At 58.4% G+C, this 26,361-nt stretch overlaps 3 protein-coding genes across 6 annotated transcripts; 2 read left to right on the top strand and 1 right to left on the bottom strand.

The window, feature by feature from the left end:
- The first annotated feature begins 136 nt into the window (after window positions 1–136).
- P4HTM (prolyl 4-hydroxylase, transmembrane) lies at window positions 137–14,021 on the top strand. The gene is made up of 9 exons (XM_055413795.2): window positions 137–502; window positions 675–756; window positions 8,554–8,744; window positions 9,526–9,622; window positions 10,986–11,148; window positions 11,695–11,880; window positions 12,613–12,703; window positions 12,915–13,038; window positions 13,569–14,021. The coding sequence occupies exons 1-9, from the start codon at window positions 170–172 to the stop codon at window positions 13,787–13,789; spliced, it is 1,488 nt and encodes a 495-aa protein (XP_055269770.2). The 5' UTR covers window positions 137–169; the 3' UTR covers window positions 13,790–14,021.
- A 97-nt stretch (window positions 14,022–14,118) lies between these two features.
- WDR6 (WD repeat domain 6) lies at window positions 14,119–22,653 on the top strand. Its single transcript, XM_055413779.2, has 7 exons — window positions 14,119–14,389; window positions 18,152–20,645; window positions 20,746–20,829; window positions 21,088–21,204; window positions 21,290–21,408; window positions 21,504–22,097; window positions 22,246–22,653. The coding sequence occupies exons 1-6, from the start codon at window positions 14,290–14,292 to the stop codon at window positions 21,962–21,964; spliced, it is 3,375 nt and encodes a 1,124-aa protein (XP_055269754.1). The 5' UTR covers window positions 14,119–14,289; the 3' UTR covers window positions 21,965–22,097; window positions 22,246–22,653.
- On the bottom strand, window positions 22,239–25,223 carry DALRD3 (DALR anticodon binding domain containing 3). 4 transcript variants are annotated; one of them, XM_055413792.2, is made up of 12 exons: window positions 24,925–25,223; window positions 24,547–24,842; window positions 24,176–24,432; window positions 24,009–24,088; window positions 23,799–23,927; window positions 23,484–23,554; window positions 23,329–23,390; window positions 23,150–23,232; window positions 22,866–23,048; window positions 22,668–22,761; window positions 22,496–22,564; window positions 22,239–22,410 (listed from the first exon to the last, which is right to left on the bottom strand). In XM_055413792.2, exons 1-11 carry the CDS (start codon window positions 25,078–25,080, stop codon window positions 22,515–22,517), a joined length of 1,461 nt encoding a protein of 486 aa, XP_055269767.2. In that variant the 5' UTR covers window positions 25,081–25,223; the 3' UTR covers window positions 22,239–22,410; window positions 22,496–22,514. The 4 variants fall into 4 exon arrangements, 3 of the variants coding, with proteins under 3 accessions (XP_055269767.2, XP_055269765.2, XP_055269764.2); XM_055413790.2 differs by having other exon boundaries at window positions 22,668–22,787; XM_055413789.2 differs by having other exon boundaries at window positions 22,239–22,564; window positions 22,668–22,787.
- Window positions 25,224–26,361: the final 1,138 nt, after the last annotated feature.

Genomic DNA, 26,361 nt, shown 5'->3' on the forward strand with positions numbered 1-26,361 from the left:
GGTCGGGGTCCAGGGCCGGGAGATCTCGAGTGCAGCGCGGGCGCGGCGTCCCCCGGCACCCTCTCCAGGTGACCGCGGCGCGCGCTGGCTCCGCGGCCGTTGTCCTGGCGACGGCGCGGCGCGTGCGACCCGCGGCTCCTCCCCTGGGTGCGCGCGCAGCCTGGGCGCCATGGCGGCGGCGGCGGCAGGCCCGCGGCCTGAAGCGGCGAGTCCGCAGTGGCCGCCACGGCGTCACGACGCGGCCGAGGCTGCGGCGGGGCTGGGCGACTGCGAGGACGCACCGGTCCGGCCGCTGTGCAAGCCCCGCGGCATCTGCTCGCGCGCCTACTTCCTGGTGCTGATGGTGTTCGTGCACCTGTACCTGGGCAACGTGCTGGCGCTGCTGCTCTTCGTGCACTACAGCAACGGCGACGAGAGCAGCGACCCCGGGCTCCAGCGCCGCGCCCAGGGCCCCGGGCCCGCGCCCGCCTTGGCTCCCCTCACCCGGCTGGAGGGCATCAAGGTGAGGCCCTGCACCACCAAGCCCGAAGCGGCTGGCGCTCTTGCCGGGGGCTGCTCCGTGCGCTGCCCGCGACCTGCCGCGCGCACCCCCTCACTCGCCCGCCGCCGCGCCCTGGGCCCGGGCGCCTCTTCCCTCCTCCTCCCTAGCTGCCCGCTATGCCGCTTTCCCTTAGGTGGGGCATGAGCGCAAGATCCAGCTGGTCGCCGACAGGGATCACTTCATCCGAACCCTCAGCCTCAAACCGCTGCTCTTCGGTAAGTTCGCCGGGCGTCCCCCGGGAAGGGCCAGGGGCTGCGATTCGGTGGCTGCCTTCAGGCTCCTTTGACCACGTGACTTCTGTTTTGAAAATGGCTGCTTCAAAGTAGCCCTGTGTTTTCCACCCAGAGGTTGCCCGCAAGTGAGGTCCCCGCACCCACCTCCAAAATAGGGTGACAGGGTGACCTTTCCACACTCCCTTCTGTGACTTCCACTTTCTGCAGCTAATCCTTCCATCACAGGGCTGGGCCATGTGACCTAGAAGCTAGTGCCTATCAACCTTTCATTGAAACTGTCTTGGACCCTCTCTGAGTTGGTTAATTCTGTCACACTCTGGAATGGGGGAAGGGTTGGAGATACTGATAACCAGGTCCTCGCTGATAGAAGGGGGGATTCCACTCCCATAATGGGCCCTCTGGTCTGATAAGAAGCAGGCTGTCCAAATGTGGATAAACTGGTACCCCCAAAACCAGCCTCTGCTTTCTGTGCTCTGGGATTCTTCTTAGGATGGCGTTTTTGGCCATTACAGTAGGCAGAGCCTTCCAGGGTGACCTCACTGGGAACTGGCTCCATAGCTCACATTTTCTGAGCTCTTGTTATGTGCTGGACTTCATATGATCTTTGGGCTTAATTCTCACAACCCCACTGTGAGGTGGGAGGAGATCCCACTGTCAGGCTAGTGGGGGTGAAAGTGAGGCACAGCGAGCCCCAATTACTTGGCAGGCTCACACAGCCAGATCAGGGTAAAGCTGGGATTCAAAGAAGGCAGGCTTCCCCTAGTGTCTGCACTGTCGAGCCAGCGTGCTAGTTATGAAGACTCTGAAGTCCTTCAGAGTCTAGTAGTATCAACAAGATGGGGGTCCCCGGACCTATGACCTTGCCCAGGATAGGTTTTCCCAGCCCCCGTCCTGGGTACCCAGCCTCAGGGACACACTTACCTGCAGACCTGAGGTGTTCCTGGCTCCTGGGGAATGGAGTGGGTAAGGGGCTGTCGGAAGGGAACTGGGGAGTGAAGCAGAGCATCTGAGCACTGCTGTTAGCCCTGGGGCAGAAGGCCCTGGTTGGGGATTATCCCAGACCTGTGAGATACGCACACTGTTGGAGGGGAAGTAGGCTGGGATATGAGTCCTCTGGTGGGAGGGGCTCTCAAAGACAGAGCCCCTTTGCACACTGTTACTGCGCAACGCTGAAGTCTGTGCAAAGCACTGTTGAGCTGCTGGGAACACAGCATTGGACACAATAGGAAAACAAAAAGAACACCTGACGTTCCAGTGAGGAGACAGACTAAACAAACACACTTGGTGTGTGGCAGATGGTGATAAGTGAGCACAGACAAGTAAGTCAGAATTTCAGCTGGGGTTGAAAGTCTCAGTATGGTGTCCAGGGTGGGCCTTCCTGAGAAAGATATTTGAGCAAAGACCCGCAGGAGCTGTGAGGCGAAGTTGTCAAGGAACAAGTGATCCAGGCAAAGGGAACAACTCTCCCCATTACCACTACACTGATGTGAGACAGACACAATGAGGTGGGCGTGCTTTCTTCTCTCATCCGCCTTTATTGGACCCGTATATGCTTAATTCAGACATACGTTAGGTTAAGTGAGCCATGAGACATAACCCCTAACCCCCTAACAAAGTTGCATCCAAGTCCTACAAAGCTGAGAGTGAGAAGCCCAGACTTGAAATCACCAAGGGTACATAACAGGAAGCAAAAGAGATTTGACCAAAGGTAAACTGATTCTCGGAGAAGGCAGTGGCACCCCACTCCAGTACTCTTGCCTGGAAAATCCCATGGACGGAGGAGCCTGGTGGGCTGCAGTCCATGGGGTCGCTAAGAGTTGGACACGACTGAAGTGACTTAGCAGCAGCAGCAGCAGCAAACTGATTCTGGTTAAGCCATCAAATGATGCTGCAGACACATTACATAGGGCACAATTAGGAGAATCGGGCAGTTGCAGCAAGACCTTCCTGCTTCTGGTCCTCTTGTCCTCCGAATCTCCTACCCTACCTCTTAGTCTTGGTGAAAGATGCCCCACATTTTACCCAGAAAGTCTGGGGGCTTTCTGCTTGGTGAAACGAGGTGAGAAGAATGAAGAAGAGATATGTGATCCGTGATTATAAGAAGTCCAGTTGTGAGACAGGCCAGCCACAGGGGAGAGGGTGTCCAAGGAGAGGCGGTACCTGAACGCAGTGTTGGATGAACCCAAAGAAGGAAGCCTCACCCTAAGAAGGCACAGTATCCGTTTTCTGGGCCTGTCTGTCCGCTTGCTTTCGCCCTAAAGAGGCAGGCAGGGCCCAAGGAGAATGGGCCTGCTATGGCTTCTGCACCTGTGTCCTGCTGTGACCCACCATCAGGGACCCAAGACGCTCGGGCTCAAGGGGTAGGTGTTCAGGGTGTAAACAGGGGCCGGGGGACTGGGTTTTACCCCAGGGTGCCTCCACCTCTGTGGAACATTTCCTGTTTCCCACCTCTGTTCCATTTGGCAAATGGGACCTGGGCCACAGAAGGCCCACTCTGAGTTCCTGGCAGATGCCTGCTTGACTGTGGTAGGCATTTCCCAAGGGTTCAGACCGTTGTCCTGTTGGGAGGCGTTCCAGTTCCGAGTCACCATCGACCTCTCTGCTTTCTCTCACGTGGTTTACTTCTCCCTCTGCTGTATTTCAGCAGCAGATCAGATATGCTCCCTTCCTTAAAGTCCTCCGTGAGGCCCTCACCTCTCATCTGCCACCCCTCTTTCCCTCACTTTGTTGATTCGCAGACTCTGAGCTCACTGCTGCCTTGGCACCCTTGTATGCGCTGTTCCTGCCCCCGGAAGGCTCAGACTTGGTTCTCATGGAGGGTGCCTTCACACCTATCAGGTCTCTGCTCAGGCCTCCCCTCCTCAGGGACCTCTCTCCACGTCAGACTGGCCTTAAGAGGTTTCCAGTCTCTCTGTTGCATCAGCCTGCTTGGTCTTCTGTATTTATTTGGCAATTGTGTTCGCCCCTAAAGGTGAGCTATACGCGTGGGGGGCCTGATTGGATTTGCTGTGTGTCAGTTGGAGGGCTTCACTGGGTACCCTCAGTCTCTCTGCACAGAGTGGCCGCCACCACTACCCTGGGGAGGGGCCTCCTGATTTAACACCCTCTTCGAGAGCAGCAGGGGGCACTTCAGTGGGCCAGCCAGAGTTTTACTCCACTTTCTTAACCATCTAAGGTAAACAAGTCATTGACAGCCTCCCACAAAGCACTGCGCTTTAAAACCATGGCCTCTTTATTGTAGGGTTTCCAGACATCCTTTTTTCAGCTTAAAAAAACAATTCAGCAGCTACCTAAGATCACTGTGCTCTCTTGACAAAACACTGGAAGCGCAGAATTAGAGAAAGAATTTTAGTGTATGTGTATGAGTTCAGGTCCGTGAGCAGCTAAACACAGTTTTCTGCATGGACCCCCCACCTCTGCTGTTCCACAGGCCTGTTGCTTGGCGGAACTGTGGACTCGGTAAAGGTCAGGAAGATATAACCGAGTCTATCTGGGGCTTGACAAGCAGCATCGTGCCTGGGTGAGCGTCACCCAGGGCTTTGCGCCTGCCCTCAGGCTCAGCGTGGGGTGCTGGTGGCAGTAGCAGGCATCAGCCAGGCTGGCATCACAGGGCTGGGGGATGCAGAAAGCTAGTTGTACCGGCCCGGCACACGCAGTTGACTTCCTTTTGCCAGGCAGAGCACTGCTGGTTCAGGAAGTGGACTTCTGCCGTGCTCCTGCTGGTCTGGGCAAGCTTAGAGTGTCTCTGGACCCTGGTCTGCACATATCCCCAGAGGGCAGCAGCAAGAGGGGGTCTGTGTGTCCGTGGGAGCACATGATTTGTGGGGCCCCTGCACAGGCTCTAGCTGTCACATCCCAGGCTCTCCCCACCTGGGTTCTGGGTTGCCTCTGTTCTGGGCACTGACTATGCTGCCTCCAGCACACAGCCAGCCGTAGATTGCGGTGGCCCCGCTCCAAGCACAGGCCACAGTGACTGACCGGCGGTGACCCTGCACCTCCCCGCTCAGCACATAGGTCCCAGCATGCCTTGCGTGCAGGAGGCTGTGCACACGTGGCATCCGGGTGCAGCCAGCATCGCAGACCAGGCGCCAGCTCCCCAGGGCAGGGTGGGCAGCAGGCCCACCCTCAACACCTCTTGCTGGGAATCTGAGGGTCTTGGGGACCACCCGTTGCTCTGGGAGAGGCTGACCTTCACAGCTGGAGGGATCAGAGGGGCCATGCGATGAGCCTGGCATCTCTGAGTACCCCGTCCTCCCCTCCACCTGGTGAACTGCCCCCTTTTGTCGGATGCTCTGCTCTTGGGGTCGGGGTTCTGGCGAACGCCTGTCCTCGTGGATGTGATTGTGTTTGCAATGCCCCGTACTTAGGAAGAGAGAACCAGCTTCTTCGCTCTAAGCAGACACAACGTTCGGGCATGCCCTGTCTCTTTTGCCTCAGTGCCCAGCCAGGCACTGTAACGAACGCACTTGAAAGGGGCTAGAAGGCGTGCTGGATGCCAGGGGCTCACCAAAATTGCTAGTGTAGAGTCTGTCTAGGACCTCCTTGGACCAGCTGGTGTCCTGCAACCCGCAGTCCCTGCAGCCGGCGCGTGACACTGGGGGGAAGGGTTGAGTGAGGCTGGAGGAGGGGAGCCCTCAGCATAGGTTCCTCTCACTGTCCTCCCTTCTTCCCACCAGAGACCCGTTTACCTGATCCCGGGGAGTTGTGATCTGAAAGGGTGGATTGTAGCCCCTGGGGCCGAGCAAGGGTGAGACCAGCCAAGAAAAGCAATGCAGAGACTTGGGAGGGAGCTGTTGGAGATGGCAGGCACAGAGGCTGTGGCTGGTGGGCAAGCGTCTGCAGGGCAGGATGGCTGACCGGGGGTGGCCGTGGCAGGCTGTGATGGGCATGCAGCTGGCTGCGGCACAGGTACATGAACCTGCGGGGCAGGAGCAGTGTGTACTCAGGGCCCGGTTCCTGGATTCCAGGCTAAGGCCTCTGGGTGCTCCTGGCTGGAGGCCCAGCCAGACACTCCATGGTTGCTGAGCAACGACACCATGGTTACCTAGCAACAGCCCTGCAGCTGGCCTTGCTCCTTTGCTTGCTGAAGTCTTAGCCCTCAGCCCTGTATCTCCCCTCCCAGCCTCACCCCTCCCCTCGCCCAAGCTGCTTTTCCCCTTTCCAGTGCACCCCCACCTCCAACTCCAGTGGATGCCAAGTGCCTGGGACAGGGGTGAGGGGGGTGGGGGACCAGCACTCTGGGCCTTCACTCCTCACCTTGGAGGGAGAAAGCAGGGCCCTCCCTCTCATCCTGAAAGGCCTGCAGGACCCCGCAGGTTCCAGCCAGGACTAGGGTTGGCAAAGAGCAGAGGGGCCCCATCCTCAGGTTCTGAAAGAGCCCATTCTTCTGCTGAGGCTGCACCTGGAGGCTCTAGGCAGGGGCCTGCTCTGCAGAGAAGAAACTGAGGGGGCTGCTGTTCCCAGGATAGGTGAGGCTGGGGAGGCGGAGTCAGTCCTGCAGTCTTGGGACTCTGCCAGAGGAAAAACCACCACATGAGCCATGACTCCATCTCAGGATCCTGGGGGCAGAGTTTGCACACCTCCCTGGAGAGGGTGGTCAGCCCCACAGCCTGAAGCAGCCTGCTCACTGGCCCGGCCTCAACATTCAAGAGCCCTTGTTGATTTGTGGGTCCAGACCAAGGGTGCTCACCAGGGATAGTCCCCTGCCCATGTCTTCTCTGTCCCCTGGGCCTCTGCTCCTTCTCTGCCGGCAACACCCTGACCAAACAGTCCTTTTTCTCCCTCTCTGCCCCCGGCACTGGTAGGCACACGGCAGTGAGTAGTGAAGAGCTACTTCTACTAGCAGAGGTGGCCCCTGCTGGGGAGATGCCCCCCACCCTTACCTGGAAGCCCCTGCCCCACCTGTTGAGGCAAAGTGGGGCAAAGATGAGGCAGGAAAAGGCACGTGTCAGGGTGGCACCCCTCCCCCAGCCAGCAGGGGCAACTAGCTGGCTGACTGCTGGACAGCCTCGGCCACCGTGTCATGGTCCAGCAAGCTGGGTACCCACATCTCTGTGTAGCCAGTGCCCTGGCACAGCACCACGGCTTGAGGAATGGGCATGCACTCTGCAGGGCCCCAGGGAGCCAGTGCCACCGGCAGCCACAGCCCTCGATCCGTCACCTGCTTTCTCTGCCTTGGTCTCGGTGGACTGAGGTTGGGAACTTCATAGTGCTATACCCACCCCCCAGGAGCCAGTGTTTGCGCACCTCCCATGAGCTTAGACCCTCCTGGTTAGGCCACATGTGTTGGCCTGAGCTGTTTGATTTGATTAGCACGTGGCAGGGGACTGTGGAGAGTGGCGTGTCCTTTGGGCCTGCGAGTTACTGGCACCTAATAAACTGAAGAGACCTGGGCTTGTGTTTTCTTTCTCTGGTTCACTTGTTCGTTTATGTTTCAAAGCCATCCGGAGGTGGCTCTGCGGATTAGCAGTTTGGTCTAACCCATTGTCCCGCAGCACTTCCCCCTCAGTGCGTGGCTCACATGCTTTCCAGGTTTGCCAGGTTGAGGGGATCAAGCCAGCCAAGAGCGAGGGCTTGTATCCTGTCCTCGGTGTCGTTGGATCTGGGTCCTCTACCCGTGGAAGCAGAATCGGTCTGTGAGCCTGGGTTTTGCAGGACAGCAGCCTATGTTGCCCTGGCCAAGTTGCCAATGTCTCTGTGCTTGGGGCTTCTCTGGGGAAGGGTGAATTCGTGGGGCCTGGTTTTCTAGGATGAGGATACAGATTACAGAGTTGATGACGTGTTTAGGACAGGATACAGAGGCTGTGCTCCCTGAGTGTGATCTGCCTTGATTACTATTAAAAACGGCTCCAGTCCTGGCTGAGTGGCTGTTTTCCATCCCCTTGGCAACAACTGGAACTTCCTGCTGAGAGCAAAGCCAGAGGAGGGGCAGGAGTTCTCGGGGGTCGCAGTGGCAGCCTGGTTCTTACTCTGGTTAGTTCCTGGGTGGGCCTCTTGTGACCTGTCCAAGGAAGGCGTCTCTCCCAGGAACAAGAGAATGAAACGGGGCCCAGGCTCCAGCCCCTGGAAGTGCTGGCATGTGGGCTTGCCAGGTGTGAGGTTTGCGATCCAGGCACCACTGGGCAGCTTGTGCTGCTGGGGTGGGGGCATCCAGACACTGGAGCCAGGGCCCTGGCCTGAGTGGCCTTTACTCGGGCTTACAGGCATGGAAGGCGGAGTTCAGTACACATTTGTTCCCAAAGCAGAGAACACCGGGGCATCTTCTCAGAGCATCTGCCAAAAACCTGAGTGGCTCCCACTGACCTCCCAGCACTGGGCGGATGACCAGCACCCCCTTGTGCAGGAATGTGGGGTGGGGTGGAAGGGTAGCAGGGCTGAGCCGTATTCACTTTGAACACTGCTGAAAAGCAACAGTGAAAGAACAAACTTGCCAACATCCTCTCCCCTGCTTAAGGAGTGGAGGTCAGCCCACCGGCCCTCAGGTCCACCCTGGAGCCTTTGGTCCCACCCCAAGGTGGGTTGGCCCACCCCCAGCGTAGCTCTGGTTCCCCTCCCAGGACTCCCCTGGAACACGTGCGCTCTCAGCGTCCAAGACAGAGGTCCTGTGTCCCCACGCTGGCCAGCCTTTGCAGGACAACTCGACCTTGGGCTCCAAGTCCAGAGCAGATATAAAGGGGTGTGTGAGGTCCTCCTGGCTGGGTGACTGGCAGGGGACGGGACCCAGCCCGGGCACCCTGCAGACCGGAAGGCCGTTGGCCTCACCCCCTCCTCTCCTGGCAGAGATCCCCGGCTTCCTGAGCGACGAGGAGTGTCGGCTCGTCATCCACCTGGCACAGATGAAGGGGCTGCAGCGCAGCCAGATCCTGCCCACCGAGGAGTACGAGGAAGCAATGGGCACAATGCAGATCAGCCCGCTGGACCTCTTCCAGCTGCTGGATCAGAACCACGACGGCCTCCTGCAGCTGCGTGAGGTGGGGGGCCTGGAGGAGCCCCCCGCCCCAGGGTGGGAGTGCCCCCGACTTGTCTTTCTGGTGGCCCGGTCACACATGCTGCTCCTCCCTGGCCACAGGAGCCTGATGCCACCTCACCTTGGGCAAGAGCAGGGCCAGGGTCCTCCTTCCTTCCCAGAGGGCCGCATACTGCCCTGGGAACCCCGGAGGACGGCAGGGGCGTCTGCTGGGGGTGATGGCACTCATTGCCACAGTGCTCGGGGTGCCATGCTGTCTGTGATCTGGTTTCCTTGCTGCCATTGCTGGGAGCCCCACAAGATTCACGGTTGATGGGGTGGCAGCTCCGAGGAAGCCAGACATCTGTGTGCCCCTCACACCCAGGCTTTTGAGAGAGGTCTTGGTGGGGTGTGGGCTCCCTTGCCTATACAGGGCGTCTCACGGAGCCCAATCTTCCTAAGGGGCCTGGTGGACAGTCGTCTCCCCACCATGCCTCTTCCCTCTTCGTACCAGGCCCTGGCCTCACCCACCTCCCCTGTAATGTGTGGGTGGGATGCCAGCCTGGCCTTCCCTTTGCCTCCGGTAAGCCAACATTGCTCCGGGTGGAGCCACAGCTCCCTCAGGGCGGAAGATGCTCGTGGCCCTCAGGTGTCTGGACTGGGAGCCCAGGCCCTGGCCTTCGTCCTCACCCACGTCCTGCCACCTGAACCCTCAGCCCTCCAGAAAGAACAGGGCAGCCATGTATGCCCTGGCAACTCTCTGTCACTGGAGCCAACCTCCTGAGGCCCCATCTTGTGCTGTGTAGGTCCTGGCCCAGAACCGTCTGGGGAATGGACGGTGGATGACCCCAGAGAACATTCAGGAGATGTACTCTGCCATCAAGGCTGACCCTGACGGGGATGGTGAGCTCCTATCTCGTCACCGTGTGTCCCAGAGCCTCCTCCTGCCCCCCCGGCCAGGTGGCCCCTAGGCCCAGCTTCTAGAGTATCCAGAGGTGAGGAGGCCAGGGGCCAGTCACGCCCTTACCCTGTAAAGAGGCAGGAGCTGGACCCGCCCGCTCCCCCTCGGTGGCAGTCCAGAAGGCACCCTCTTGGCCGCATCGGGCAGTGTGTGGGGTACAGGAGGTATGGCTGCTGGCTGGCAGAGGGCAGAGCGGTGGGACGGGACCTAAGGAACAGTGAGGTCAGCTTGGCATCTGCCTATCCAGCCAGGCACACAGTCCCCGCCAGCTGACTGGTCTAACCAGGGTCCCCCTTGCCTGCCTCTTGCCTACCTGGAGTCCTCTAACTGCCGGGGGTGGGTATGGGCAGGAGAGCTGTCCTGGAAGTGCCCTCCCCTTTGGTAATAACCCCCAGGAAGTGTCTCAGGCATAGTCATTTCCCTCATGCCCAAGTTCTGCACCAGTTGAGGAAATAGGACTTGGAAGGATGACCTTACGGTTGGTGAACCCCGAGTGAAGAATCTGGCCCTGACTCATGCCTGGAGAGGGAGCAGGCTGCTTTCCGCCCATGTGTGCAGAGATAGTGACACACTCACAGCCCTCGAGTGCCCCCACCCTCAGAGAGGTCCCAGCCAAAGCATAGGAGTGTGTCACGGGTCAACCAGTAGCAAAGACACCAAGCCACTCTTCCGGAACCCTGAGAGGGTAGAGCCCAGCTTTGCGGGTTGAGCAGGAACAGGGGAGAGTGTTCTCATTGGGGAGAGTGGCCTGGTTGTCTCTGCTGAGGGAGACTGGACAGCAGGCAGGAATAGCCCAGGGTATTCCACCCAGGATGAGACCTGAGGTCATGAGAGAACTTGTGGGGACCGGTTCCAGCTTACATCCTCCAGTGTGGAAGCCCGGGGCAAAACCCAGCACTGAACGCTCTCTTTCTTCACCCTCTACAGGACTGGAGGGTGGCCACCACGCTCTACAGAGCCAGGCTGGAGGGCCGAGGGCAGTCCTTGGCCTGGGGTCTTGGCCATGTGGCCTAAGCTTCCTATGGAGAGCCTGCTCTGGCCAATCTGAAGGGGGTTGGGCTTCATCCTTTTGGAGCCAAATCAGGGCTTAAACTGAGGACACAAACCTCTCTGGGTCTTCCTGTAGGGCCTGATGTGACAGAAGCCAACTTCATCTGACCCAAGTCCAGGTTGGGGGACAGGTGCACATGGCCCCCCAGTGCCTGAGGCCAGGGGTAGGTAGGAAGGTGCAGCCTCCCCACTCTGCCCTCCCGACATGGGTGTGGTGGGCATTGATGGTGCGGGGTGGGGGGGTGCCCTGTGCAGGAGTGCTGAGCCTGCAGGAGTTCTCCAACATGGACTTTCGCGACTTCCACAAGTACATGAGGAGCCACAAGGCAGAGTCCAGCCAGCTGGTGCGGAACAGCCACCACACATGGCTCTACCAGGGCGAAGGCGCCCACCACGTCATGCGCGCCATCCGCCAGAGGTGAGCACCCGAGCCTGGCCTCCCTGGTGCAGGGAGGATACCACACAAGCCCCCACAGAGGTCCTCAGTTGGGACCAAGAGAACAGAGCTGAGCGGCCAACTCAGGACTGGAACTCATCAGGAAACAGGCAATTAACAAAGGCAAATTAGCCCTAATGGTGGGCAAACAATATACATGTGCGATTGGTACTAGATTGAATGTTTGTTTTCTGCTAACTAGAGAAATGATCTCTTAACTCTGTCCACAGGACCCCCCTGCCTATGAGCAGCCAGGGGTTTTAGATAAACAGCACCCTTCTTGGAGGAAGTGTCTTCCTCCCCGCTCCCAAGCTTAATGGAAATCTCATCTTTCCCAGCCAGTGGATGTCTCTGGTTCATCAGGAGCCACCCCTTCCTGCTCTTACAGGGCCAGTCCAGGGTGGCTTAAGGAGCTCCCTGGGGAAATAGGGGCAGCACTCAGGGCGGGCTCTCCACTCACCTGGCCAGCTCCTTCAGGGTGTCACCCCTGGCACGGGGCCGCCCAGCTGAATGCCTGCTGCCCACCAGGGTGCTGCGCCTCACCCGCCTGTCTCCCGAGATCGTGGAGCTCAGTGAGCCGCTTCAGGTCGTGCGGTATGGCGAGGGAGGCCACTACCATGCCCATGTGGACAGTGGGCCTGTGTACCCAGAGACCATCTGCTCCCACACCAAGCTGGTGGCCAATGAATCTGTACCCTTCGAGACCTCCTGCCGGCAAGTACTCCCACCTGGGGGTGGCTCCCAGACCTGGCATCCCCCTAACACCAGCACAGCCCTGCCCTGTGGGCGCGCACCTTGGTATGGGCCCAGGAGAATGCTGGACATCCTGCTTGAGAATTCACCCCACCACATGTCTCCCCCCAGGCTGTTTACCAAGGGGCCCAAAAGGGGTGGTTGTCTGGTCTCAGCGGCCAGACCAAGGTACCCACAGATACTGTAACTCACCCGCAGCGTCCTCAGGAAGGGGCAAGGCTGGACCCCTGATTCTTTCCGCCACCCCCTCCCCAGGTTGTTAATCCTGCCTGTACTGCGGGAGACCTCAGCTTCTCCCCTTGAAGCTGTGTCCCCCTCCCCTGCCAAGGCATGTGGCAAGTCCTCCCTCTTCATGCTCTGGCTCAGCCCCTCCTAGTCGCAGCCAGCCATCTGCATGATTCTGCTGCTTCTGCTAGCTCAACTTTCCCAGCAGGCCCTCAGGCATGGTTATATAGTTTAGCTAAGTGCACGCACCTGTGACCTTGGCCACACCAAAAAACTGTGACACACAAAAAGAAACTGGGTCTGTGAGAAGTATGGGCTAGGGACATTTGGTACAGACCTGCCCTGTTGTCAGTGATCCCAGCCTGCCCCTCCGGCCCCTGGGAACCTGGGCAGCTTATCCTGCCCACAGGTAAGCCCCTGGGAGCATCCACAGCCGGGGACCTGCTCAACAGCCCCCCTGCCTTACAGCTACATGACAGTGCTGTTTTATTTGAACAACGTCACCGGTGGGGGTGAGACTGTCTTCCCTGTAGCAGACAACAGAACCTATGATGAAATGGTAAGGGCCAACGGGGCTGTTCCTCTGGTGGGATGGCAGGGTCTTGGGCAAACAAAAATAGTACACATGCTGCCAGACCTGGGATGAGGACTTAACTATCCCCTGGGCACATCCGACTGGTTTCCCTTGAGCCACCATTGGCTGCCTGGCCTTGGGCTCCTGGCCCTACAGTTCAGGTGGCTTGAAAACCCCACCACTCTGCCGCCCACAGAGTCTGATTCAAGATGATGTTGACCTCCGTGACACTCGGCGGCACTGTGACAAGGGGAACCTACGTGTCAAGCCCCGCCAGGGCACAGCTGTCTTCTGGTACAACTACCTGCCTGATGGGCAAGGTGAGGACCTTGGCCAGGCCAGGGCTACCTGGAGGGAGTTGCCTTCCTTTACCCAGCTCTGATTGCTACCCTGGTGAGGTGGTTCTGGCAATCCCCCACCCCTCCATATTTTTTCTTTTTTTTTTTGCCCCTACTGCCTCTCAAAGACCATCCTCAGTGACTTCAGCAGGCTGCACCCATGCAGCCTCCTGAGTTATCTGGAACCCTGTGATTCTTTGATGCCCCAGCCTTTCAACTCACTGGGACTGAGGACACATGCCCCTTAGTAGCCCAGACTGGGAAGGGCTGTGGACAGGCCCTGCAGCAAGAAAGCTGATTTCAGAGGGCAGCGGTGTTGATAAGGCATTCATTGGAGAGAGATGCTGAGCCGCCAAGGAAGCCTTGGGGCCAGATGTTTGCCACAGAAGGTGTGCACAGCTGGGCCTGCCCTTGCCACGCACTTGGGCAATAGGAGGCCAAGCTCAGGCCAGCCAGCCCAGCCTAGATTCCCTCTGGTCCTCTCCCGTCCTCACACCATCCTCCTCTCCTAGGTTGGGTGGGCGACGTGGACGACTACTCGCTGCACGGGGGCTGCCTGGTCACGCGCGGCACTAAGTGGATCGCCAACAACTGGATCAACGTGGACCCCAGCCGGGCGCGGCAGGCGCTGTTCCAGCAGGAGATGGCGCGCCTGGCCCGCGAGGGCGGCGCCGACTGGCAACCGGAGTGGGCCCTGGACAGGGCCTACCGCGACACGCGCGTGGAACTCTGAGGGGTGACCATCCCAGTCTCCAGCCGCAGGTCACCCTAAGTCGGGGGCCCTGCAGTCCCCCTGTCCAGCTGCAGGCTGAAGGCCTGGCCGATGTCTAGCCCTACCCCCGCCTCCTGCCGCGATTAGGACACAGTCCCTACATCCGTGTTATTTATTGTGTACAGACCCGTGCTACCCGGACAAATAAAACTACGCGGCGTTGGAGCTGCAGGGCCCAGAGAGTCGGAGTAGGCTGTAGGTGCAGTGGGCGGGGCGGGGCGCCGGGGGTGGGGCTTGCTGTACGTCACGTGACGGGGGCGATTCGGCCCGGCCAATCCCAGCCGGACGGCGTGGGGCGGAGGGCGGTCGTCATTGGACCTAGGCGGCGGCCGCCCCTGCCTCTGCCACCTGTTGCTACGGGCGCCGTAGAGCTGCGGCGCAGCAGCACGCGGGAAGGCTCGTCTCGCGAGAGCTCTGCTCCTTTCTTGGCCGTCGCAGCTGCAGCGGCTCGGGGGACCGCCATGGACGCTCACGAGGACTACGTTTGGCCGCGGGCAACCTCAGAACTCATACTCCTCCCGGTCACGGGTCTGGAGTGCGTGGGGGAGCGGCTGTTGGCGGGTGAGTTGTGGTTGGAGGCGCGCGCTAGCGGAGAAGAAACCGAACGCTCGCCTGGGGAGGGGCCTTAAGAACAAAGGGATGCCCCGAGGAGGAGGACGGGCGGCGGGCGGGAACCCACGGCCTGGCGGGGCTGGAGCGTAGCCTGAGGAGCCCAGGAAACAAAGAGCTGAATTGTTTCCCTAGGCCTTTCAGAAACTGCAGCTGATGCGGAGAGGGCGGCTGGGGGCGGCAGAAAGGTGCAGGGAAGCGCGGTCGGCGGGGGTGCGGGGAAGGGAATAAGAGACGTTTGTGGACGAGTCGGGCGGGGACTTCGTCGTTCCGGCGAGGATGCGGGGGGAGCTCCGTGATGAAGCCTCCCGTGGGCGGGTCCAGAGCCCGGGGCGTGGCCTTTCGGGGGTGGGCCAAACCCAGAAGGGGGTGTGGCCTCTAACGTGCGAGAGGGGCGGGTGATGCTCTTCCTTAGATGGTGGGGATGAAGAGCCTCTGACCAGCGTGGAGTCGCGGGAAACCCGAGGATGAGACCTGAGTAGGCCAGTGCTCGCGGAGGCGGAGGCTGAGGCCCCTCCCGAGATGGTTGGGGTCCAGGAAATCCCATGTCAGTGCCTCTTCTGAGGAGGGTCGGCTCGAGTAGCAGAGGACAGGGACCCCAGGCGACAGAGCCCCGTGGAGCGGTGGAGTCCGACGGGAAGCTACTGCTAGTGACTTATGTTAGAGCTGCTGAGTTTAATAAGGGTCGCAAGGCAGGGCACTGGCTGGCAAGCCTTGATTGAGCTGCTCCCAGTCTTAAGAGGAGTGGATGTATAGGGGTGGGAGATGAGGGCGGGCGATGACCCAGTTTTGATTTGCTGTGAGAGCTCTGGGAGCCCAAGGTTCCTACCATGAGCTAAACTCCTAAGGCTCCTGGAGGAGGGAGTAGGTAGGCAGAAAACTGAAGAACCACAAGAGTAAACTCGGGGAAGACAGGGGTTAAGACAGAATTTGCCACTTGTGGAAAAGAGACAATTCTTGTGAGGATTCAGCAGGCAGAGCGGAAGGGCTTGTCTAGGTGAAGAGGCTGAAGAAATGAGCAGAGCCCAGTCCATTTCAGGCTTCGATCTGACTTATCTCTAGGGGCATAAAGTCCCATTGGTGAAGGCCCACTGAGAAGTTTTAAGCAGAGGAATGGCTTGTGAAATTTAGGTTAGTAAGCTTTTAAAGTGAATTCACCTACTCCCATTATTTCCAAAGTGACTTTTCTATTGACAGTTCTCAAATCCCACCCCTGTGAACCTATAGCTTGAATTCCCAGCCCTGTTCTCATGTGAGTGCTAGGCTCAAGTGCACAGGGGCCTACAAATTGGAACACTCCTGCTGATGTTCGAGCTCAGGCGGGGGAACATCAGCCACTCAGGTGCCCAGGCCCGAGACTCTGCCCCTCTCACTCCCCAAGCCAGTATGGTTGATACTGCACTTCATACATGTAGCGTGTTTCTGTCTTTTTCTACCTTTACTGCCATCATTGGAGGCCATGCAGCTGTGCCTCCCCAGCGCCCTCAGTAGCATTCTCTCTAGCTCATCCTTGAACCTTTTGTTTCCAGTTCTATCCATGTCCCCCAAAGCTCGCGCTCATCTCAGGGGCCTCAGAATGGATGTTTCCTCTGGCAAGAAAGGGTCAAGCCCTCTCCCTCCTTCCTGCTCTTCCTTTGACTAACAACTGCTGATCCTTGATTGCTGCACCTAGATGTTAGGTTCTCAAGTCGGCCTCCCCTGGCAGTCTCCCAGTCTGGTTAGATTAGACCAGGGTTTCCCGGTCTCAGCGCTGTGGATTTGTTGGATCATACCATGCTTTGTGTGAAGGGCTGTCTACACTGTAGGATGTAACTGCCTCCTTAGCCTCCGCTAGATGCCAGTAGCACTCACAGCTCCCAGTTGTAACAGCCTGAAATGTCCTCAGACATTGCCACGTGTCTTCTGGAGGGAAAGTGTCCCTCTGTTGAGAACCACTAGAGTAGACTTTCCCATTTTTTTTTTTTTTTTTAATTTGGCTGCAGCACACAGAGTGTTTGATCTTCATTACAGCTTGTGGGATCTAGTTCCCTGACCAGGGATAGAACCCCCCTGCATGGGGAGCGCAGAGTCTTAGCCACTGAAACACTGGGAAGTCCCTCCCTCGTTTTACATTCTCAAAGCAACCTGTATAGTTCTTTCCTGGAACTTATCAAAATGATAACTATGTAGTGTACTTGTGTGATACTGTTCTAGAGCTTAAATATTTATTTGGCTGTGTCAAGTCTTAGACTGTGCTATACAGCAGGTCTTTGTCGGTTACCTCTTTTTTATATAGTAGTGTGTATATGTTAATGCCAGACTCCTAATTTATCCCTTGCCTACCACATTTCCCCTTCAGTAACTACCATGTTTCCCCTTCAGTATCCATAAATTGGTTTCTGGAATTTGTCAGTCTGTTTCAGTTTTGTAAATAAGTTCATTTGTATCCTAAAACACTTTTTGATTGCACCCTATGGCATGTGGGATCTTAGTGCCCAGACCAGAGACTGAACTCAGGCCCTCGGCATTGAGAGCACGGAGTCATAACTGCTGGATTGCCAGGGAATCCCCTGTTTGTGAAACTTTTTGATGATGACTGTTCTGACTGGTGCAGTGGTCCTTCGTTGTAGTTTTGATTTGCATTTCTCTGATAGTGAAGTTGAGCTTCTTTTCATGTGGGGTTTTTCTTTTTTTTTGGCTATCTGTTGTGTGATAGTGTTTAACATCTGCCTAATCCGCAGAAGCAGGGTTTTATTCACTACTCCAGCATATCATTCATTGTCTGGTTTATAATCAGTGTTAAATTAAAAAAAAAAAAAAATTTTTTTTTTTTTGGGTGGACCACACTGCTTGCGAGATCTTAGTTCCCCAGTGAGGGATCAAACCCAGGCCCCAGCAGTGAAAGCTCCAAGTCCTAACCACTGGAATGCCAGGAAACTCTGAAATAAGTGTTTATTGAATGTCAAAAGATTGAGATTGCAGGCTGGGACTAGCATGAGGTGTCATCTCTAGTTAAGAGGTGATATCCTGGACCGAAGTCACTGTGGTCGATTGGATTTGCAAGCTCTTTAGGAAGTGAAATCTCCAGAACTTGGAGATAAGAGGTGGGCAGTTAAGAGGAATGGGCTTCCCAGATTGGGGCTGGGGTAATGTTAGGTCATTGGGGTGAGGAGTATGGAGCGAACTTGAGGATGAGCTAGCAGATGGATGTGTCTGCAGGGCAGCCAGGTGGCAGCCGACGCTCACAGGAGTGTCTGCTTCCAAAGTGCGGGCTGCCTCTCCCCACTGTTACTGAACGTGCTCACATCTTCTGAGGTTCAGAGAAGCTCCTGGAAATCAGGAGGGGTTCTGCTGTGGCCTGAAGGTGGAATGCTTGACTTATCAGTTGTGCCTGTTCCGTGGGGGAGGAGTTAGTGTGAACAAGGTCAGTGAGGCTAAGGATTTGGGGACTAAAGCTGAGGATTCCTGTCAAGCATGAGAAGTTCGGTGGGATGAGAAGGAGATGGGAGTTTGATGAATTCATGGTTGAGCTGAGTGTCATGGGTAACTGACAAGGGACTCAGAGAGAGCTCTGAGAATACAGCTGAAGCTGAGAGCAAGCTCAAGCCTGCAGGATTAAGTGACCTAATACATTCATAAGCTACCTGCTGAGCAAGAAGTCTCTTGCTCCCTGTCTCTTACTGGCCCATGAGAATTAGAGGAGGGGTTCTGATGTGGCTCTCCGCCTCTGTCCAGGTGAGGGACCAGATGTCCTGGTCTACAGCTTGGATTTTGGTGGACATCTGCGGATGATGAGGCGAGTGCAGAACCTGCTTGGCCACTACCTTATCCATGGCTTCCGAGTGCGACCAGAGCCCAGCGGAGACCTTGACTCGGAGGTCATGGTGGCGGCGTTTGGCAGCAAAGGCCTCCGAGTTGTGAAAGTTAGCTGGGGACAGGGCCGCTTCCGGGAGCTGTGGCGCTCTGGCCTGTGGAACATGTCTGATTGGATCTGGGATGCCCGTTGGCTCGAGGGGAACATTGCCTTGGCCCTGGGGCACAACTCGGTGATGCTGTATGACCCTGTGGTAGGGTGCAGCCTGCAGGACGTGCCCTGCACAGATAGGTGCACCCTCTCCTCGGCCTGTCTGATCGGAGACACCTGGAAGGAGCTGACTGTAGTTGCTGGCGCTGTTTCCAACCAGCTCCTGGTCTGGTACCCAGCAGCAGCTCTAAAAGACGATCAGCCCGTAGCCCCTGACCGACGGGTCAGTGGGCACGTGGGGGTCATCTTCAGCATGTCTTACCTAGAAAGCAAGGGCCTACTGGCCACAGCTTCCGAGGACCGAAGCGTTCGCATCTGGAAGGTGGGTGACCTGCGCGTTCCCGGGGGCCGGGTCCAGAATATTGGTCACTGCTTTGGGCACAGCGCCCGTGTCTGGCAGGTCAAACTCCTCGAGAATTACCTTATCAGCGCAGGAGAAGACTGTGTCTGCTTGGTGTGGAGCCATGAAGGCGAGATCCTCCAGGCGTTTCGGGGCCACCAAGGCCGTGGGATCCGAGCCCTAGCGGCCCATGAGAGGCAGGCCTGGGTGATCACTGGGGGCGATGACTCAGGCATCCGGCTGTGGCACCTGGTAGGGCGCGGGCACCCGGGTTCGGGGGTCTCCGCACTCTCCTTCAAGTCCCGCAGCAGGCCAGGTGTCCTCAAGGCTGTGACGCTGGCTGGCTCGTGGCGAGTACTGGCCGTGACTGACGCAGGGGCCCTGTACCTCTATGACCTCGAGGTCAAGTGCTGGGAGCAGCTGCTGGAGGACAAGCGCTTCCAGTCCTACTGCCTCCTGGAGGCAGCCCCTGGTCCCGAGGGCTTCGGACTGTGTGCCCTGGCCAACGGGGAAGGGCGCGTCAAGGTTGTCCCCATCAACACTCCGACTGCAGCTGTGGACCTGACCCTGTTCCCAGGGAAGGTGCACAGCCTGAGCTGGGCCTTGCGAGGCTATGAGGAGCTTCTGTTGCTGGCATCGGGCCCTGGTGGCGTGGTGGCTTGCCTGGAGATCTCTGCAGCGCCCTCTGGCAAGGCCATCTTTGTCAAGGAACGTTGCCGCTATCTCCTGCCTCCAAGCAAGCAGAGGTGGCACACATGCAGTGCCTTTCTCCCCCCAGGCGACTTCCTGGTGTGTGGGGACCGCCGGGGCTCTGTGTTGCTCTACCCCTCCCGCCCAGATCTGCTCAAGGATCTTGGGGTGACAAGCAAGGTTGGGGCGATTACCTCAGCGCCTGGAGCAGGCAGTGGTGAGGGGGAGCCCTCGTTGGCTGAGTGGGGCCCTGTGTCCACCCTACCTTCTCTGCACGGGAAACAGGGTGTGACCTCAGTCAGCTGCCACGGTGGCTACGTGTACACCACAGGACGTGACGGTTCCTACTACCAGCTTTTTGTGCGAGCCGGGCAGCTCCAGCCAGTGCTAAGGCAAAAGCCCTGTCGGGGTATGAACTGGGTGGCTGGAGTCCGTATGGTGGCCGACGGGAGCATGGTCATCCTGGGTTTCCATGCCAATGAGTTCGTGGTGTGGAGCCCCAGGTCGCATGAGAAGCTGCACATCATCAATTGTGGCGGAGGGCACCGCTCCTGGGCCTTCTCCGACACCGAGGCAGCGATGGCCTTCGCCTACCTCAAGGATGGTGACGTGATGCTCTACCGGGCTCTGGGTGGCTGCACGCGGCCACATGTGATTCTCCGGGAGAGCCTGCATGGCCGGGAGATCACTTGTGTAAGGCGTGTGGGTAGCATCACCCTGGGGCCTGAGTCTGGGGTACCCAGCTTCCTGCAGCCTGACCACCCGGAGCCCGGCGAGCCTGTCGAGCCCGGTAGTGAGGGCCCTGGCCTGATCGACATTGTGATCACCTGCAGCGAGGACGCCACCGTCTGTGTCCTGGCGCTCCCCACAGCCACGGGCTCAGCCCACGCGCTTACCGCAGTCTGCAACCACATCTCCTCGGTGCGTGCCGTGGCTGTGTGGGGTGTTGGCACCCCAGGTGGCCCTCAGGCTCCTCAGCCAGGCCTGACCGCCCATGTGGTGTCTGCGGGGGGCAGGGCTGAGATGCACTGCTTCACCATCATGGTCACCCCAGACCCCAGCCCCCCAAGCCGTCTGGCCTGCCGCGTCATGCACCTTTCATCCCACCGGCTGGACGAGTACTGGGACCGGCAGCGCCACCGGCACCGGATGATCAAGGTGGACCCTGAGACCAGGTGAGGTGTGCTGCCAGACAGCAGCGAGGGCTGGGCACGCGAGGCAGCCCTGTGCCGCTGCGGCCAGGCTCCGAGTGACGTCCGTCTTTTGTCCCTGCAGGTATATGTGCCTAGCTGTGTGTGAGCTCGACCAGCCTGGCCTTGGCCCACTTGTGGCTGCCGCCTGTAGTGATGGGGCAGTGAGGTAAGTGTAAGGCGCAGGTCCCCAACCTTTTTGGCACCAGGAGCCAGTTCATTTTTCCACAGTGGGTGGGGGCAATGGACGGGGATGAGATAGTTCTGGTTTTGCCTGCTGTTCACCTCCTGCTTCCTGGTCTGGTTCCTAACAGGTCACAAACCAATGCTGGGCTGGGGCTTCTTAATGCATACGACCCAAGGAGCCTGGAGGAAAGGAAAGGGTGTAGATATTCAGAGTGGGTTCTGAGCTACCCCCCGCCCCCAGGCTCTTTCTCTTGCAGGACTCTGGGCGGCGACTGCAGCTGCTGGCTGAAACCTTCCACCACAAGCGCTGTGTCCTCAAGGTGCACGCCTTCACACACGAGGCACCCAGTCAGCGGCGGTGAGGGCCTGCGTGGCGGTCCCACATGGGCTGGTGGGGCTCTTGTTGCTTTCCATCCCCCTCACCCAGCTGCTCTGGTTTCCAGGAGGCTGTTCCTGTGCAGTGCAGCCACCGACGGCAGCTTGGCCTTCTGGGACCTCACCACCTTGCTGGACCAAGGCTCCCCTGCCCTGGAGGCTGCAACGGACCCCGGGCTGCCCTTCGGTGAGTAGCTACACTGCCACTGTGGCTGCCGCCCCGCCCCGCATGGACTCAGCCATGTGTCAGGCTGGGTCTTGACAACTGTCCTCTTCCTCCAGAGCTGGGCAGCCCTTGCCTGACTGTGCAGGCTCACAGCTGTGGGGTCAACAGCCTGCACACCCTGCCCACCCGTGAGGGCCACCTTGTGGCCAGTGGCAGCGAGGACGGCTCCCTCCACGTTTTTGTGCTTGCTGTGGCGATGCCGGAGCTGGAGGAGGCTGTGGGGGGTGCCGAGCTGCTGCCCCAGCTGCAAGTGCTGGAGGAGTACTCTGTTCCCTGTGCGCATGCTGCCCACGTGACAGGCCTCAAGATCTTAAGCCCCAGCCTCATGGTCTCGGCCTCCATCGACCAACGGCTGACCTTCTGGCGTTTGGGGCACGGTGAACCCACCTTTATGAACAGCACAGTGTACCACGTAGCAGATGTGGCCGACATGGACTGCTGGCCCGTGAGCCCAGAGTTTGGCCACCGTTGTGCTCTGGGGGGCCAGGGCCTTGAGGTCTACAACTGGTACGACTAAGACATCCCGCGGTGGCCGGCACACTGGGCATGGGGCCTGCTCTCAGACAGTGACTGTCTGTGCCCATGCCTGGTGTGCCCAGAGGGGAGGAAGAGGCAGCCGCGGGTTCCTGACTTCAGAGCAGGAGCTGAAGGTGAGTAGGATGCCACCTGAACAGAGCAAGAATATGCCCCGCTCCCCCCCACGGGACAAAACCTTGTCATACAAACAATTTATTTGGGCTCCAGATCGCTAAAAAAAAAAAAAAATCCAGATTTTTTTTTTTTTTCCCCCCTTTTCAGTTGCTGACTTTGTGGACATTCCTGGATCCTAAGGCCTCTGTGGCCTTAAATGTGACTCAGCGGAGGGAGACCCAGCATGGCCAGCCCAGTGTGGAGCACTTCTCGCACGGCCCGCAGAAGCTGCAGACGGGCAAACATCTGACCAAACAAGTGTAGCCGAGGCTCCTGGAGGAGAGAAGGAGGCTGCTGGTCTCATGCTTTGCTTTCCCTGCACCACCCTTCCCCATCTGCCCTTTTGCTGTGCACTCACCCCTAGGATGTGTACCCGGTTATAGTACGAGCTGAAGTCCATGCTGAGCTGTACCAGGAACTTGCATACCTAGAAACAGAGACCAAATCGAGTCACTACCCACCCATCCCTTTGTGCCCCCGACCAGAATAAAGAATAGTGTGTGTGGTGCGTCCTGCCCTCGTGTCCTCACCGTCTCTGTGCGTGCAGTGACGCGAAGCCCTGGGCCGGTGCAGGTCAGGGTCGGGGCTGCCGTCTGCCTCAGCAGGTCTGGGAAGGGGAGGATGCTGTTGAAGAGTAGCAACCACTCACCCTGTGGGGGAGAAGCGTGCTGGGAGGGAAAAAGACCTGAGCTTCCTGCACGTGCTGGCTACCTGGGAGGGGCACTCACCTCGTCACGCAGCAGGGAGAAGTCTAGACTGCTCACAGGTGGGAAGGTGGGGTACAGACCTCGCTCCACGCTGCCCTTGTAACCCTCAAAGAGGGTGGCGAGACGCGCACAGTTATACATGACAAAGGTGCCACTTTTGCTGCCCTTGGTGGAAATGCTGCTGTCAGCCAGGGCCAGGAGAAGCTGAGGAACAGAGGCACAGCTGCACAGGGAGGACCGCCACCGCACACCCTGTCCCCCAGCTCCAACCCCCAGCCCTGGTCCAGCAGGATGCCCAGGCTCACCTGACTCTGGGGGGCTGTGCTGAGCATCTCAAATTTCATCGTTGCCACAGAGAGAACCCTGAAGATTTCCGTCCAGGCTGGATCTGAGGGAGTACGGATCAGTCAGTCTCTGCAGGAAGGGGCATGTGTACAAATGACCTCCCCCTACCGGAAGCAAAAGCAGGGTCTCCCAGGTGCACCTTGTTCCAGGTCCTTGCCATACTTGAGTGATGATGCCTTGCACACCTGGGCGTGCCGGAGCCTACATTGAGAAGAGACTCAGAGGAGGCCTGGTGGACAGAGTCCCCCGCCTCCACTGCCCTGGCGTGGTGGCCTGACTTCCAGCCTCACTCACTCGTAGTACTCGGGGGCAGTCAGGACGCTGGGCGCACCAGCTACTTTCACTGGGCCACAGACCAGGTGCTTCTGTCAGGAAGATAGCAGGGGTCAGCCTCTGATGACACCCTCCAAGAACCTCAATGTTTTCCTGGACCCCCCAGCTCTGACCTTAAGCCCTCTGTCTCAAGTCCAGGGCCCTCTCCTGGCGCCTGCTGCATCTGCCTAAGGTCCCCCTCAAGGTCAGGTGTCACTTTCCAGCCCCATCAGCTAACAAGTGGGTTTCAAGGAGTCCTCTGAGGTTGCTATGGGGAGGTTACCATCACTAACCTACCTGTCTGAGAGGAGCCTGATGATCCAACTTCCACCAAAGCAGGTCCAACTTTTGTTGCTGGAACTCCTCCTCAGAGCTCACTACATGTAGGACCACGTAGCTATCTGCACCAGCATCTGGGGCTGCAGCCTGTGAGGTAGGACAGTCATTGTGGGGGACACACTACACCTTGCCAGAAGCATACCAGGGTGGGGGCATCAAGTCACTAACCAAGCCTAGGGAGCTGTCCTCGGCCCCAGCCTGCACAGCCTCCTGCAGCTCGGCCAGCAGAGAGAGCAGATCTTCCGTCACTGGGAAGAGAACACAGGGCTGAGGCGGGCCGGGTAGTGCGGGGGTGGCGCCCCGACTTTCTGGCCCCGCTAGGATCCCGGGCCTACCCAGACAGCTGTCCACACTGGGGTCATAGCCAGCTGTGCGTCCGCGTTCCTCCATCAGTTCCTTCAGGCACACTCGACCCAGGGTGCCAGGAGGCAGGGCTCCGGCATCACGGGCAGGGGAGAGCTCTGCAATCGCGCTGTTCCTCAGGGTTTCGGTCGTGGCTTTCTCTGAGACCTCGGGCCAGTCCACCCGCAGTTGCTGCAGGAAGGTCGTCATGTGCGGGTCCAGCACAGAAGGGACTCGGCGCACACTCACCCTGCGAAGCGAGGCGGCCGCCTCAGCCTGAGCACCTGGCTCAGCTCGCCCCGACTTCCCACTCGCGGCGGGAAGCCGTCGCGCACCTTCGTTCTGGGCCCGCGCCCTCACTCACCTGTGAGCTTGCAGAACTCGCGCCAGGTGGTCCGCCACGAGCACGGCACGGAGCTGGCTCAGGCGGAGGGCGCTGGGGCTGCCGCGCAGCGCCGGACAGTGCAGGACGACGCGCGGGGTAGGAGCGCTGGGGGCGGCGGGCGCGGCATAGGCGGCGACGGAACAGAGCACGCGCTCGAAGACCGCGGACCGCTGCAGCTGAAGCGCCAGCCCCGCGGGGGTCGGCGCGCAGCGCAGCACCGGGGCCACGCCGGGGCCCTGTAGGCCGACGATGGCGTGAACCACGCTCTCGGGCACCTGCGGGGAGCCAGGCAGCTGAGCGGGCCGCTGCGCTGCCACCTGTGTCTCCGGCCCACTTCCCCGCCATGCGCGCGCCTACCTGGTCGTCCCCAAAGCGCGCCTGCAGTGCGCGGCGCGGCGCCAAGAAGTCTCGGGCACGCAGGTGGCGGGCGTGCGTCTCCTTGAACCACACTGGGCCACCAGGCCCCAAGGCTGAGTTCAGAGCTCCCAGCGTCTCCTCCACCCCGAGGCGCATGGCTACCGGAAGGGGCAGGCGGGACCGGAAGCAAAACGTCGAGGCGGGATTTCCGGGAAGGCCAATTGGTTGGGGCGGGGAACTGGCATAGACTCCCAAGTGGACAGTGGACAGTTGCGCTGGCTCCGTGGCCCCAGCCCTACCGCCGCCTGGTCCACCTGACTAGTCCGGACTAGGGTAAGAAATCTCGGGGTCTACTCCGGACTTAGAGCACTCGCTGTTGCCCACAGCAGCAACAAGGGAAAGAATCCACGCAATCCAGTGAGGCCTGGGCAGGGTTGTCTCTCTTCCATTTATGTATTTGTATAAAGTTTCACTTCCTCCATGTACACATGATCAATAGAGAAGGAAAAAACTGGTGGTTTTAGCCCAGTTTTCTTGCCTGGAGAATCCCCATGCACAGCGGAGCTGGCGGGCCACAGTCCATGGGGTCACAAAGAGTCGGACACAACTAGTGACTAAGCACACATGATCAAAACGCCTTAAGTTAGAAGTGGATTCTGAAATAGGGCAGGTAGCACAAAAGCCACGGTCATGACCTACTGAAAACAGTCACATTTTTAAAGGGAATTTGTGTTCTTCAGTTTCAGGTTATTTGCAAGCATTCCCTCCTTTGAGATAGGGGTTGTCTTTTACTCCTAGTGTGTCCACTCTGATAGAATTGAGTTTTTCTTCTCTTCAATCTTGAATAATTAGAACCATTATAACAGTTTAAGGAAGTTTTAATGCTTCTCCTTTAACCTGCTGTACTGTTACAAGGACCGTCCCACTTCCTGGTTTAGACTACCAGCCATTGTGGGTCAAATAAACAATGTTACCTGAGAAGACCCAGCTTAAGAACAGTTCTCTGAGCGTCCAATCCTTCCCATCAGGGCTGGTCAATGTCTTCACTTAACCCCTGCTCTCTCTTTTCTTAATAGGGATGGAACGTGAGGCAATAGAGCACTGTACAGCAGAGCACTGACAGCCCCCTGATCTCTGCCCTGGAGCAGTGTGTAAACAGAGCTCATAATATAGAGGAACCTAGGGGCAGGAAAAACTTGGCAAGACCCCCTTCTGGGCTAGGGCTGCAAGGCCCCACTGGGAAGCTCCGAAAGAGCACTGGGCGGACACGACATTCCCGATGGCTTCTTGGGTGCCCACTCAACGGGAGTGATCGTGTCATTCCAAAGCGCTTTCCATGCCTCACGAGCGTGACCAGGGGATGTCTGCTAACAGGATTGGGGTCTGGAGGCCAAGCTGGGGACTTCAGCTACTCTAAGTACATTAAGACGGTTGGGG

The sequence above is a fragment of the Moschus berezovskii genome, chromosome 24, assembly GCF_049115385.1.
Source record: "Moschus berezovskii isolate FMDL1 chromosome 24, NW_MosBer_1.0, whole genome shotgun sequence".
NCBI lineage: Eukaryota > Metazoa > Chordata > Mammalia > Artiodactyla > Moschidae > Moschus > Moschus berezovskii.

Bases quoted from the DNA above. Each gene is read 5' to 3' on its own strand.
- P4HTM (XM_055413795.2), top strand. From the start codon at position 170: ATGGCGGCGGCGGCGGCAGGCCCGCGGCCTGAAGCGGCGAGTCCGCAG. The intron at 757-8,553 runs GTAAGTTCGCCG...CTCTCCTGGCAG, and splicing joins CCTCAAACCGCTGCTCTTCG to AGATCCCCGGCTTCCTGAGC. The intron at 11,881-12,612 runs GCAAGTACTCCC...CCTGCCTTACAG, and splicing joins CCCTTCGAGACCTCCTGCCG to CTACATGACAGTGCTGTTTT.
- DALRD3 (XM_055413789.2), bottom strand. From the start codon at position 25,080: ATGCGCCTCGGGGTGGAGGAGACGCTGGGAGCTCTGAACTCAGCCTTG. The intron at 23,233-23,328 runs GTGCACCTGGGA...GTACTCCCTCAG, and splicing joins TGGCAAGGACCTGGAACAAG to ATCCAGCCTGGACGGAAATC. The intron at 22,565-22,667 runs GTGAGGACACGA...CTCTGTTTCTAG, and splicing joins TCACTGCACGCACAGAGACG to GTATGCAAGTTCCTGGTACA.
- WDR6 (XM_055413779.2), top strand. From the start codon at position 14,290: ATGGACGCTCACGAGGACTACGTTTGGCCGCGGGCAACCTCAGAACTC. The intron at 14,390-18,151 runs GTGAGTTGTGGT...GCCTCTGTCCAG, and splicing joins GGGGGAGCGGCTGTTGGCGG to GTGAGGGACCAGATGTCCTG. The intron at 21,409-21,503 runs GTGAGTAGCTAC...CTCTTCCTCCAG, and splicing joins GGACCCCGGGCTGCCCTTCG to AGCTGGGCAGCCCTTGCCTG.